This window comes from Asparagus officinalis, chromosome 9 (genome assembly GCF_001876935.1).
Source record: "Asparagus officinalis chromosome 9, Aspof.V1, whole genome shotgun sequence".
Classification (NCBI taxonomy): Eukaryota; Viridiplantae; Streptophyta; class Magnoliopsida; order Asparagales; family Asparagaceae; genus Asparagus; species Asparagus officinalis.
This window is the reverse complement of record NC_033802.1, coordinates 63,483,914-63,498,691: the sequence shown is the minus strand read 5'-3', so window position 1 is coordinate 63,498,691 and position 14,778 is coordinate 63,483,914. Positions and strand designations below refer to the sequence as shown.

Here is a 14,778-nt window from a genome sequence, read left to right as displayed (position 1 = left end):
TGAACACCCACAAAATTATTTGTCAATGGGTCCAAATGACTAAAATTGGCCAAATTTGTGAGTTATAGCTATCAAGATCTGAATTTTGGTCTTCACAATAGTATTTGCCAATGAGTTCAAATGACTAAAAATGTCAGAGATCATGGGTTATAGCACATTTGAAATCGTGTACTACATCCACAGTGAAATTAAACTTTTTAATCCTCCCAAGTAGACAGCAACAAACTTAAAGATCGTTGCTTTGTTTCTCAATGGGAAAAAAAGTCCACGAGCCAAGGATAAAGGCCCACGGGCCAAATATCTATGACATTTTGCCTTTGTTGGCAGCTAACTGTAGACTTAAAGGGCTAAAGGAACAACCAGCCTAACCAAAAAACATATAATTGGTCAGGGCGTGTTAGGCCGAGCTAGCATAGCTCAGGCCTACTTCTCTAACCCTGAATTTGGGGCTGGACCCATCCTGACCTGTGACACGAGCATATCATGGGCTGGATCAGGCCCAGGCCACTATAGGACAGGTCGGGTCATAATCCATAAGGGGTCGTGCCAGGTCGTAATCCATGGTGGTCTAGGCTGGGTCTGCCTGTAGGTTGACCCGGCCCACGCCCAACCCTAATCCTAACCTCAGCCCGCTCCCAAAAACCTCTAACAAATTCTAAATTTAAAGTCACCATGTCTCAGTGCTCTTTTAGGATGAAGATGGACCCTTTGATTTATAGTGTTTTTATGGTCATTTGCATTTTTTGAGATAATTTGTATTTGTATTTGCATTTGCATTTCGCTCTATATTTTTAACTACTTTTTCTTCCCTTCATCCTTTACAAATCATCCTCGATAAAAATGCCATTCATATTAACTTCGATCTGATTGTTGTCAAAAAAATCAATTTCGTTTTGATCCAAAATTCTCCACCCCCTTTTCGTAAAAGTAATCACCAAATACTTTTCACAATCTTACAAACCCATTGATAAAACCTGTTAAAGGATAAAAACCAAATTTTCAAACAAATAGATAGCCATCAAATCACATGGATTTTGGGTGTGCTAGGATTATGGGTGAGAAGAGATAAACAGTTTTAAGTACCAACGTAGCTCTAATTAATACTGTTCAATTCGTTGATGACTCATTGAACAACTATACCTGCAGCATCAGCTATCCCCTGAACCTGTCCCATTTTTTGTCCTGGTAGGACTACTCTTATTTCTTTTACTTAAAAAGATATTTTACCTTCTCTCTTTCATTTTTTTTGAAAATTCATCCTCTATATAATTTTTAGAATTGAACTAGTACACGTAGATCAAATGGACTCAATGATCACCTAAATTCAAATGCAGATCAAACTCCAAATATACATACATAAAAGGGAGAACAATAAGTTACAACCAAAATCTAACTTCTACACCCAAAACTAACCACAAAAAATCAGACTCTCTCTCTCTACCTAAGAGAATACAGCATACACCAACAAAAAGATGAAGTTTACAAACAAATAATCCATCAATCAAAGAGAAATCTACATATAAGAGCAGGCTCGGCTGCACTCACAACACTGCATAAGAACAAAAGCTGAGATTGATGGCATCTATAGCATCGTTGGACTTAGCTTGAGGTGAATGTTTATATCCTGAAATCAAAAGATACGCTGATCAAAAGAAGAGTAGACGGAATGTAAAAGTAACTAGAAAAAAAGTAATCAGAGCAATCAAAACATCAGATAGATGAACAGATAGTAGCACTTTTAAAATCAACAGACTATCTTCAAGAAAAACAAAAATATTTCAATCACATCCTCCCAATTGAATTTGCTAAATGCTAAAATGAGAATTCAGGAATTACACAACTCTTTGATTTTGCTTTGAATTCACTCTTCAGACGGTTGCATCCTGTTACAATACGCACTCAGCATTAGCTTCGCAAATGAGAAGCAGGGCAACCCATACAAATTGAGTTTCTCAGATAATCCCCAAATGATGCCTCTTTGGTTTTGATGTCATAAATAAAAGAATTTATAGGCCCCAAGTCCTGTGATATTCATGCTACAAAATCTAGTTAAGCTCTACCTTGCTTGAAGATAAAAACTCATAAGAGCGACTAAAATGACAGCCTACACCTAAGTGATTATTCAGGACACAAGACGGTAAAAGACCCAATACAAACATCTGCATCTAATGGTCTCTCAAAATGAGCCAATTACTAACAAGGTATAGCAATGAAAAGACCACCTTAACTTAAAAGGAAAAAAAATCACCACAATGCATACATCTAATGGTCTCTCAAAATGATCCGATTGCTAACAAGGTATAGCAATGGAAAGGCCATCTTAACTTAAAGAAGAAGAAAATCACCACAATGCATACATCTTTCATAATTAAAATGAGGAAATTCCTTCAGCATCTTTTGCTAGACATGTGACAGAGAATTCACCCAGTAACTACCCATCTAGCCAGGAAATATAAAGAAAAATGAAACAAAGGATCATGGAGAAAATGAGACATGATATAGAAATCCATAAGTAACTATAAATGTTTAATAGCATCTGCGAAGCATGGACACATGACAAAATGACATGGATACACGACACGCCAATTTCATAAAGAGTACAGCATAGGAACATGTTAATGCATATATGTAATAAACATGTCAGTTCATCCAAAGATCCTGACACATTGCCCATAACATAACTACCAATCTAATAACAAACAATTATTTACAGATGTTGAAACTTTAACTTATTATACATTTTCACGGATTTGCAAAATGAAAAATCCTTGGCCCATAAATCTTCTATAGAGTAGTTCAACATATCTCACTTCTATATCGGACCATATCTCAACATTTCACAGTTTATGTAAGCCCATAATCTGACTATCTTTTCTGCTAAATTATGTTCTTTAGTATAGAACAATTAAATAAATATATCAAACATGCTTTAAGAACGAAGAGTATGGTTAAGCTGTATCTGACAGATGTTCTAAATAACAAAGGGTAAATTTCAAGAAAGTACAATGAACTCCCCTGGAGTTTTTTTTCCTTCGGAAAACTTTCCTACACTATTTTTGTTTTAATTTGTTATCATGAACTAAGCTTTTTTTTCAAAGACCTTCACGACATTAATAACAACTCTACAATCACCATCTGGTCTTTGAAAATATGATTATTTGCACAAAGGACCTCATCACAGTAAAGAAAATAGAACGTTTTGCAATGTACATACCTTCATGTTCTCCAATTCTTTCCCCAAACACATTACAAAAGTTACTTTTCTGTATGTATTTATGAACTTACTTCTCTCCTACGTTCCACTTCTTTCTCATCTTCTCTTACCATTTTATGGTCTTAAATCATGGGAACTTACTTCTCTCCTACGTTCCACTTCTTTCTCATCTTCTCTTACCATTTTATGGTCTTAAATCATGGCCATGGATCCAAGCTTCATGACCATGCGCTTTCTCATCTTCTCTTACCATTTTATGGTCTTAAATCATGGCCATGGATCCAAGCTTCATGACCATGCGCTCGAGCTCCACAGCACCAGACCAAAACTCAGTAGCTATAGACTTGAGATCCATGGTCATTGTTTGCGTCAAAAGTTGGTTTTGTCATGGAATTCATTATATCTTCAGTCGATTACAATAAATTCAAAAAGAGATAGCCTTTTTATAAGACTTCTTTTACACAACAAAATGAAAATTACAACTCTTGGGAAACAAACGCAGGATCGTTGTTTGGATCACTGCTTGCGTGGGATCTTTGCCTGTGCCGGGGGTGCGTTAGCCCGTGGACCACCAAATCACAGATTCTGATCGAATCGTGAGGGGTTTATGATTCTGACTTCGTTTATCGAAGTGAGAACTTGAAACGATATCTTATCAAGGTAAGATAGTCGTTCTTCTTGACATCAAGTCAAAGCCTGAATATCAAGGAGTTGCCTGAAGCTCAAGAACTCTGCTCTCTCTCTCTGCTCTGGATTGCTCTGAAGTGCTCAAAATTATCAGCCCCCCTCAAAAATGGCCTTCGTGGGGTATTTATAGCCCCTAGGAACAGTTGGTGGAAAACCAGCTCGCGAGACAGCATTTGCTGTCTCGGCTGTCGAGACAGTATTTGCCAGGTTCGCGAGACAGCTTTTGCTGTCTCGACGGGCAAGACAGTGTTTGCTGTCTCGGCCCGCGAGACAGTAAACGCCGTCTCGGAAACAGTAACCGTCAGGCAGTTTTCTTTTTTAATTGCCTTCCCACGTTTCAAACTCCGTTATTTTGGCAGTTATCCACGTGATTTTCGCCCACGATGTTTTCCACGTTCTTTGGCAGTTAATGGACACGTGTAGAGCAGTTACAAAGGCGGTTTTGACCATCTGAGAACTGTCTCACGTGCGAGACAGTAAACTCTGTCTCGCCCGGCGAGACAGTAAAGACTGTCTCGCACGGCGAGACAGTCAAGTCTGTCTCGCGTGCGAGACAGTAAAGACTGTCTCGCGTGCGAGACAGTCTATACTTGTGTTCTTTTTGACATTTTGGATGACTTCCTTTTGAGCTGTGTTTGGATATCTCTCAGCATTTTTTGACGCCTACAGATACCCCCTCCAAAGTATTCCAGACTCTATCTTTTATAGAGGAGTTCTGGGATGCTTTGGATAAGATAGGTCTTACTTATGATGGCTTCAACACTTGATCTCTTTGTCTCTCAGTCTATTCGGTGCTTTGTAGAATAGCTAAGATTCTTTCGGCATGGTGTTCATCGCTTGACCGTTGTCGAGATCTTGAATTGAAGCTGGAGTTTGTACTTGTGAATTCAGCTTTTATCATCAAATTGATACCGCATTGTTAATCATCGTATCAGTCTTCGTAGGAACACAGTTTATACTCATGTATTTTTGGAGTTCTCGGGAAATAGTTTAACCTCGTATACCCGTTGGGAGGTAGCCAGGTTATTCTTAAGAATATTTTGAGTGATATTCTCTAGAAACTTCCTGTTGATGGTAGGGAAACAGTTTAGACTCGTGTACCCATTGGAGTATTCGGGAAATAGTTTAACCTCATATACCCGTTGGGAGGTAGTTGGGTTATTCTTAAGAATATTTTGAGTGATATTCTCCAGAAACTTCCTAGTGATGGTAGGGAAACAGTTTAGACTCGTGTACCTATTGGAGTAGTATGGTCTCTTTTTTGTTGGTAGAGATGAACCCGCTGATGGAGAGGAAGAATTTTATATTCTATCTCCTGGAGTAAAGAAACTCAAAATGGGATCTCCACTTAGAGAATCTGGACGGGTTTGAATAATCCTAACTGTCATAAGGTTTGATTATTCAACTGAAAGTGGACCTCTCGTTCATAGAAGGAATCGAAAGGGGATTTTGGTTTTGGTCCTAACTGTAGTAAGGTTTGACCAAGTGGGAGTTCTGAGACGATCCTAACTGTTTAAAGGTTTGATCGTTCAATTTGTGGACCTTTCGTTTATGGAAGGAATCGAAAGGGGATTTTGGCTTTGATCCTAACTGTTTAAAGGTTTGACCAACATGGGGATTTGAGACGATCCTAACTGTTTAAAGGTTTGATCGTTCAATTTGTGGACCTCTCGTTCATGGAACGAATCGAGAGGGGATTTTGGCTTTGGTCCTAACTGTTTAAAGGTTTGACCAAAGGAGGGTTTGAGTGGGAAGATTGATCCAACGAAGTGATCGAATCTCATCTCAGCAAAAGAATATTCGGAAATCACCGTGTGGATGTAGTGTTTAACACTTTGTTTGTAATGATCGGGTTATTCCTAGAAAATTACATATAGCATTCTTTCGGGAACTTCCGTTACATGAACCATCTACCCCCAGCTTTTTCTTGCGAAACTGAGTTCATCATTATGTTTAGCTATATGATCGGGTTATCCTTAAAAGTACCATGCGTGGCATTCTCCAGGAACTTCCCGTGAAAGAAAGGAAATAGTTTAGACTCATATACCTGTTGGAGTATTAAGGAACAGTTTATACTCGTATACTTTTCGGAGTGAGGGGAAACAGTTTATACTCGTGTACCCAATGGAGTAATATGGTCGTCTTTACTCGACCTCTTTCGCCGTTATGACGCCGGAGTCAATTAAGGCTTGGATTTTGTTTTTGAGTCCAAAGCAAATTTCGGTGGGATGAAGAATCCTTCTGTGATATGCACAGTAGTTTGGATCTGTAATCATCTTAGCACCCTAATGATCTTTAATAGGCGGTAGCTCGATTTTGTCATTGGCGAGGAGGTATTCCAATATGGCTGGAGCTTCATCGTCTTCGAAAGAATACTCTTTTTTGAACCTCGAATCGAAAGTCGCATTCCCAGCGGTTGCAGATGTCGTTGGTCGGCTTCTCTCAGCTTTCTTCCTTTTAAAAAAATGTTCAACTTGTTCACCGCGCATTTTCAAATCCTTTCAAGTTTTGGATGGTACGACCCCCAGAGCTTCCAGGACATCGATGGAGAGATTATTGTGGCATGTTTGCAGGATGAACTCCTCTGTAACAGGATCTCTGCAATTCATTGTCTTGTTACGGAAGCGCTTGACAAAATTATCGACTGACTCTCCATCTTTCTGCTTCTCATCCAGAAGAGTCCCGATTGACACTTCGGTGTCATCATCGAAGAAATTACTGAGGAATGAATCGGCGAACTCTTCCCCTCAAACGGTGTGAAGTTAATCAGATTGAACTTTGTCGGATACGGTATTGAATCCCATTCTCTTGGATAGGGACATGGAATACCCGTCCTCTTCACTTCTTGAGCCGTCATCAAAGCGTTGACTTTGTTTTTAAGCTCTTTCATTTTCCCGTCATCGTCTATGTCTTCATTCGAATGACGTTGAGGAGAATGAGTTAGACCACCCCCTGTAAGAGGTGCCATTGAACCACTCCCAATATCGTTATTGGGAGAATGTGTTAAACTACCCCCAGCGTTATTGCTATTGGGAGGTGTATCAGCCATAATGACTTCATCCACTTCTGGATCACTGTCATCTACAACATTCTGAGTGTGGCGTCTGGATTCAGCTCGCTGACTGGACTCAGGAGGTTGATGCTGTTGAGTTAACAGTTCTCTCATTTGTTGGATAGCCAACTTCATTTCTGTCTTCACTTCAGCTCTAATTTCTTCACGTTGTTTGGCTAGAGCTTCTTGAAGTATCTGAGCAAATTGATCAGATGTGATCGTGAGTACTTCTCTGGTTTGTCCCGTGCTAGACATTGTATCATCAGAAGCGATTGCAGAATAAGTGTCCGAGAATTCATCCTTCGAGGACATTCCTTCTTGCATTCTCTTGTAATTTCTGTGTCTGATGGCTCCTAATTGGAGTCGAGACATCCTTTGAGCAATTCTTGGATTGACTTTTCCTTTCGGGGAAAAGTCGGGATTTGAGTCACTTGAATGCCGCTTAGACTTTCTTTTATCAGCCACGTTGATGGTGACTTCAGGGAATTCATCATCTTGGACAGCTGATCTTATAAGTCGTGCACAGGAACAATGAGAGCGAATAATTCTTTTTCGAAATTTATTCACCCCCCCAACTTGATAATACGATTCATCGGTATGATTGCCAAAAAATCGTATCGTTTGTTGGCATAACCTCCCAGGTATGACGATGTCTTTTGGTAAATGCGTCTTCTTCTGAGGGTGTAAAACCTTATTGGCATTCTCAAGACAATTTATTGTTGCCTTTGAACGATCCAAGGTTATGTCGGGAGTCGCACGTTTAGAACCACCCCCTTGTGGGTATGGAGTCTTAACGGGCTCCGAATGCTGATTTTGCACAACTCCAGTTTTTGGAATCCAAACTTGGCAGAATTTCGGTGGTTCTTTGGTCACCGTTTCCTTCTCCCTTTCTCGTCTTTGTTGTGAGAGAGCACGGGCAAGAGCAGTGTTTGTACGATGTTTTTGTATGCGTTCTTTGAGGGTCGAACGAGTCCTTTTGACAATAGTCCATTCCTCCGTCGTGAGTTTGGCAGAGATATGAGTGATTGGTTGTTGAGACAACTGAACCACTCGATGCCTCCTCGACTCTAAGTCCGCATGATAACGAACCCCGTCGGTTTGTTCCAATGCCTTAGCCAATTGACGAGCGCGACGTTGGCGTCGTCTCTGACGAGTTCTTTTCGTCAGTGCCGGCGGGCTTTGATTTAATGACTCCTTAATTGAAGAAGAGTCATTATGAGCAGAGAGGTTGCGAGTGGAATCCTCAGCAACAATCAAGCGAGAGTCTTCATCTGTAGCGTTCGACGGAGTCGAAAACTTGCAAACCTTCTTAGAAGATAAAATCTTCCTGCATTTGTGAGGCGAGGAAGACTTTGAGGATGAGGATGACAAATACTCCTCAAACTTCGCTTGGTCGAATTCGTACTCGACCGTTGATTCAACCGGGATCTTGATGATTGGTTGCGACACGACGGTCTCGGCAGCGAGACCGTTGGCTCCCACTGTGGTCGCCAGCTTGTTTGCGTCAAAAGTTGGTTTTGCTGTGGAATTCATTATAATCGTTGCAGTCGATTACAATAAATTCAAAAAGAGATACGTCCTTTTTTATAAGACTCTTTACAACAACAAAATGAAAAGTTATAACTCTTGGAAAAAAAGCACGGATCGATTGTTTGATCAGTGCTTTGCGTCGGGATCCTTTTGCCTGTGCCGGGCTTGCGTTACTACTCGTGGACAGCATCCAGAATCGACCAGATTCTGATGCGATATTCTGTAGGGGTTTATGTATTCTGACTCGTTTATGCGAATTAGAACTGCCAACGATAATCGTTATCAAGTAAGTATAGGTCGTTCTTGCTTGACATCTAATCAGAAACTGCAAATATCAAAGGATTCCTGAAAAGCTCCCAAACTTCTGCGCTACATCTCATTGTCTGCCTGTGATTCTCTGAATTTCTCATAAATGATCAAGTCGCCCTGCCCTCAAAATGCCATTCGGGATATTATACTCCCTATGATAAGCATTTGTTGGAAAACCAGCTCGGCGAGACTAGAATTTGCTTTCTCGGCTGGCACCGAACATGAGTGTTTGCTGTCCGCCAGCGCGAACAATAAACGCCGTCCGGAAAACAGTAACCCGTCAGGCAGTTTTTCTTTTAACTGCCTTCCAGTTCAAACTGGCGAACCGCTTACTTGGCGACTTATACGCACGTATTTTCGCCCACTCGATGTTTTTCAACGTTCTTGGCAGTTAATGACCACGTGTAAGCGAGGTTACAAAGGCGTTTTGACACATCTAGAACTGTCTCACTGCGGAAGACATAAACTTAAATGTCTCGCACGGCGAACCAGTAAACGACTGTCTCGCATATGCGAGACAGTAAAAGTCTGTCTCGCGTGGGCGAGACAGTAAAAGTCTGTCTCGCCCGCGAGACAGTAAAGACTGTCTCGCACGGCGAGACAGTCAAGTCTGTCTCGCGTGCGAGACAGTCTATACTTGTGTTCTTTTTGACATTTTGGATGACTTCCTTTTGAGCTGTGTTTGGATATCTCTCAGCATTTTTTGACGCCTACAGCCATGAGCTTGAGTTCCATGACCAATGAACTTGAGATTCACAAACATGAATTTCAAATTCACAATCATTAACTCGAATGTCTTCAAGTTATGGTTATCACTGTTATTCTAACTTTGAATTTAGAAATAACACGAGTAAGAAAATAAATTTTGATTACAATGAATACCAAGGCACCATAAGCGAATCAGCTGCTCATGGCTCCCAATATTCAACATTAGAGGAATGTAAGGTTTTTAATAACTAAAGAGAAGCTACATAAGAATTAAAGTTGAATTGCAAGCAGAAGTAAAAACTGAAGTAAATTTCAGAAAGTATGAAGCCCCAACAACTCAGAGAACCACGAACAGATATATACAACTCACTAATAGATGAGAGGGAGAATATTTTGGAATGAAACTATTCAGTATTCATATGTTGTTGAACCTAGGTACGGAGAAAAAGGACCATAAACGTGATTTATGTAAGAGAAAATTAAGTCATCACAAATTTCTTGAACACATTTTATTCAACTTAAATGCATCTTCTTAAAAATAAGAGTATTAACTCACTGTAGATAGCAGATATGGTGATAGTTGAATGCATAATCCAAGTAACGGGTTGAGCCTAACTACAAGCTAACAGAAAAAGAACCATGCAAAGACATATAACAAACATAGATAAGTAAACAAGAGTGGGGAAATGAAAGGTTTCACTAAAGAGCCAAAAAAGAATAATACCATGCCCATACCTACCTTTCATATTATTGATCATAGCTCATTTTTCCAAATTGCAATTCATTAGCTTAGATCCCATTATGACTGAACTTGACCCTAAAGGATCCTCCAGAAGTGCATCCCCCAGCTTGGTCTCCAGTAATTTTAAGAGAAGGAATTCGATGCGAAAACCTTAACAGTTCTTTTCTTTTAAATGTCATAAACAGCCAAAAGCCTTCATGCAACTGCCTTCTGAATACATTATCATGCTCCTCTGCTCTAACCAAGGCTGCCACTGTAACACCTGCTTCCTGAGTGAAATCTGTCACAATCTCTACCAGCTTATATTGGACATTGGTACTCATATCAGAAATTGTCCAGTCGATATCCCAGAGATTGTAAATTGCCCAAGTTTCACCTATTCTAGGATATACTCTGAAGAAGAGTTTTGATGGCTGCTCATGAGCACATATCACTCTGTGTAACAGTAACTTTTTCTCAATACATGTGGATTGAGATGCTCTAAAAGTCCCACATGCCATTGGTAAATTTGCTTCAACCCATTGCATCTCCTCATCAGCCACAGGATGAGGTTGTAATAGTGTCACATCTAACATTCCTCCTGAATTGAGAAACTTATCTATGCGAGCGTAAGAGAAAGGAAGTTCGTTTAGTCTATTGCAGAATGCCCACACCTCACCTAGTTCAACATCGCTTTCTGACTTACTATCCTCAAAATCATGAAACTTGATATGATGAATTGTCTCATGTTCATCCGTTTCACATTCCATTCTTTCACTCTCATGGACTTCTGCTGGGGAAATCTCACCAGTGTATGGTTCCCCTTCTCGTAAATTCTCTACGATAATCTGCTCTTGTTCTACTGATAAGCTTAGAGTGCAATTTTCTGAGTCTTCATAGCTATTCTCTTGACTGGCCAGGCTAATAGATTCCCGCTGTTTATTGACAAAGTACTGGATAGCAGACCAACTTGACTGGACTTTTGGTATCTGCGCGAGAAAAGGATCATTGAAGGAATAGGGCTCATCATGTTTCAGTGGCACTAGAAAAGGATTCAATACAAAAGCTCCCCTAAAAAATTCATTACTGCATTTTTCATCAAATCTGTAAGATGGTATGTTGTGCGAGAACCTGTGGAATTCATTTACAGGAACCAGGAACTCTGCTCCACTTGCAAGATTGCTCCTTTTCTTGAAAAGGCCTTTGAATCCCTCAACTCTGCTTAAGCATGCTACTGTTACATCTTTTTCTGTTGTGCCTACGATCACCACAATCAGATAACATAGTGCTCCTCTAGGATTGCAAGCCATTACCAGATTTCTGTCCTTGTAAATTCCCCAAACCTCACCTTCCTTGGGATACATATCAATATTGTGCACATCTCCCGTATGTTCATAGTTCCTCTTCCGAGTAGACAGCCGATGAGAGAGAATGAAGTGTCTCTCACTTTCCACAGTTTCTACAGTAAACTTCCCACAAGCTATAGGTAACCCAGCTTCTTGCCATTTCTTCTCATTGTCGTAGGTGAAAATAGGAACCAGCTCATGCATTGCTTTATGATACCTTCTCTTGTGCCGGAGCTGAACATACTTTTGAGGAACTCGACAGTCATGATCAAATGCAGCCCAAATTTCATAGCCAAATTCTGTATTGGTAGATGCCATTCGATCAAGGAGACCCAAGAAAAGATAATTGTCATTGATCTCGGGCGCAAAACTAGTTTCAAAATCATCAACATAGAGGGGCAAGGATGAAGGATCTAACTCCAACAGATCATCCCCAGAAACTCTCATACAAGGAACCTGGTGAGAGAACCGTTCTAGAACGAAATCTGGATGAACGTGGAACGCAGACTGATATCTCCTGAAGCGGTTGCCATTTACACCTGCGATTGAGACCAAATACACAAGCTTCATTCCCTTATTTTCGACAAAGTTCGTAAGAGCCTCTACCATCTGATATCTGAGCAACGTTGGGCTCGGATCTCCGAATAATGTTTTAGTATTGCCTGCTCTAATGGCCCAAACCTCACATTTCCTTGGCAACACCTTATTATAGTTCTTCGGCTTCTCAACCTTGTGCGACAAAGCAGGTATATCTCGGGGTTCACGACGAATGGAATCGAATATTCCCCAAGCACTAGGAACACCACCACCAAGCCGTAACCTCTCAAAATGATCACGATTTCTCAACTCATCCAGCTCGGCCGAGTGGATGTCCCCGCCGCTCCAAACAAACACATAGCTGCGAGGCATCCCAAACTCATCCCTTACAGCCCAAATCTCTTTTTGTTTCAGGACAAAAGACGCTCGGCGTTTCTCAAAATCAAAAGACGATGTAACAACATCTCTGCAACCATTAGAGGAAGACCCTACATTTTCTCTCTCAACCTTTAATCTTTTGGTCTTATTGTGGGCTACATCTGCCTTTGAATTAGATGGCGGCATGAAAGATTTCTTCTTTCCCGCCTAAATGAGAAGAAGGGCTTGCTAGGGTTCAAGGGTTTTACCCAAAAACAAATGCGTCTCAGGAAAACAATAACACTGGGGGAATAAATTAGAAAAATTACCAGTAATCCGCAGCTTGCCGAAAGATCTCGCTTTTAGATTATAAACTATCCGGATGGAGATTCAAAAGAGCATTCATTATTGGAAAAAACTAAGAAAATAATGAAAAATGGAAGAAAAAGCACCAGGGAAAAAAACCTTTTCCTAATGGGAGAAATTGGCGCCGTCGCTGCGTTAATCTAAGAAAAGGGAGAGGGAGATACATGGCTTTTCAATTAGGGAAAAATGTGTCCAGGCCCCTAATAGTGGGAACTTCATGTGACAAGCCTCCTTGTATTTTGCCCCATGTGGAATAGCCCCAAATACGCACAGTATTTGTGACGAGCCCCCGAAGTACTCTTTTTCAGAAAAAGCCCCACAGAAATTACGATATTGCCCCTCTGATGGGGCTGAACTCGGTTAACGCGTCCCATCCTTATTCAAGTACTCTCCCTCTCTTTCTCTCTCTTCCACCGCTTCGTTGCCTCAGAAACTCTTGAACTTTCTAATTTCTCGTCGGTGTTCAACGGTTCTAGGGTTTTCGCTGGAAAAATATCGTCGAGGGAAGGATCCGTTAACGACTACGAGGTCGTTCACCGAGGCGAGTCGAAGGGCCGAGACGGTTCATCTAGGCTTGGCAGCGGAGGAAGCTACTCAAACCCTAATGGAAATGTAAAAGCAGGCAATAGAATGTCGAGACCGGAAAAGAAGAACGACAAGGGCTGGTCGTACCAACGAACCCCCCCCCCCCAAAAAAAAAAAAAACAGTATGTGCTATGTTATCCAGTATTTGGGAAATCGACCTAATCCTCCCTAAATTCAGTTCATCTAAAAAATGTCAGTTTTTACCATTGTACTTTTAGTTCTAGTACTGTTAGTTTTAGTCTGAGTCCACATGAGTTCTAGATCGAGTCCAATGTTAGTTGTAGATTGAGTCTAATGTTAGTTCTAGACCTGAGTTCTAGATTGAGTCCAATGTTAGTTCTAGATTGATTCCTATGTTAGTTCTAGATTGAGTCCAATGTTAGTTCTAGATTGATTCCAATGTTAGTTCTAGACCTGAGTTCTAGATTGAGTCCAATGTTAGTTCTAGATTGATTCCAATGTTAGTTCTAGAAGTACTGTTAGTTCTAGTCTGAGTCCACATGAGTTCTAGATCGAGTCCAATGTTAGTCGTAGATTGAGTCTAATGTTAGTTCTAGACCTTTGTTCTAGATTGATTCCAATGTTAGTTCTAGACCTGAGTTGTAGATTATGTCAGTTCTAATATGAGTTCGTTAGTTCTATTGAACTTACAAATTCGAATTCTTTTTACAGGGAAAAAGTTGGCCGTACTGGTGCGGCCGAAAAACTAAGGTTAACCGCCAATATCGGGGCCTATTGGGCCTTCATCAAGAGAATTGCCCCGAAGATACGACAGTGACATAGGGATGCCTACGGCGGTTCTATGTTTGAGCACTATATTATATTTGGTGCTCCTGCGCCTGATCGGCACACTCTTGAACTGCTACTGAGCTATTTTGACAGCGATAATAACACATTTTCCATACCTGATTCAAAAAGTGGGTCTGTTAAAAATGTTAAATTTGATTTGCAATGGGTCCATAACCATACTAAATAGAGAATTAGTTCTATTGTGCCTCGTGTTATTTCTCTTACCTTGCGTGTGATTTCTATACTAAATAGAGCGTTAGTTCTAGCGAGGGGGGCTCGACAACCACTATTTACCGTGTTAGCTGTAGCGAGGGGCTCGTTAGTTCTAGCCAGGCGTGTGTAAGTGAATTAACACGCAGCGCGATATTTCAAAGGATTGGCGTGTGAGTTCTAACTTACCTAGAGCGGTTAGACTGAGCTGTTAGCTCTATTGTGCTGCGTGTTAGACCTATGCCCTCTAGCATTAATCTAGCCAATGGCATGTTAGTTCTATCGCACGTCGCGTTAGTTCTAAACTTTAGCGTGTTAGTTCTGGCCAGCGTTAGTTCTAACTGCTCCTCTCCCCTTTCTCTTCTCT

General features: G+C 40.7%; 1 protein-coding gene across 3 annotated transcripts; it reads right to left on the bottom strand.

The window, feature by feature from the left end:
• Positions 1,330–13,009, bottom strand: LOC109824001. Of its 3 annotated transcripts, none has more exons than XM_020390491.1 (3): positions 10,240–13,009; positions 10,057–10,122; positions 1,330–1,624 (listed from the first exon to the last, which is right to left on the bottom strand). In XM_020390491.1, the coding sequence occupies exon 1, from the start codon at positions 12,666–12,668 to the stop codon at positions 10,290–10,292; it is 2,379 nt and encodes a 792-aa protein (XP_020246080.1). In that variant the 5' UTR covers positions 12,669–13,009; the 3' UTR covers positions 1,330–1,624; positions 10,057–10,122; positions 10,240–10,289. The 3 variants fall into 3 exon arrangements, with proteins under 3 accessions (XP_020246080.1, XP_020246081.1, XP_020246079.1); XM_020390492.1 differs by lacking the exon at positions 10,057–10,122 and having other exon boundaries at positions 10,240–12,689; positions 12,791–13,009; XM_020390490.1 differs by lacking the exon at positions 10,057–10,122.

What these genes read in the sequence shown, in the direction of transcription:
- LOC109824001 (XM_020390491.1), bottom strand. Translation starts at nt 12,668, where the DNA reads ATGCCGCCATCTAATTCAAAGGCAGATGTAGCCCACAATAAGACCAAA.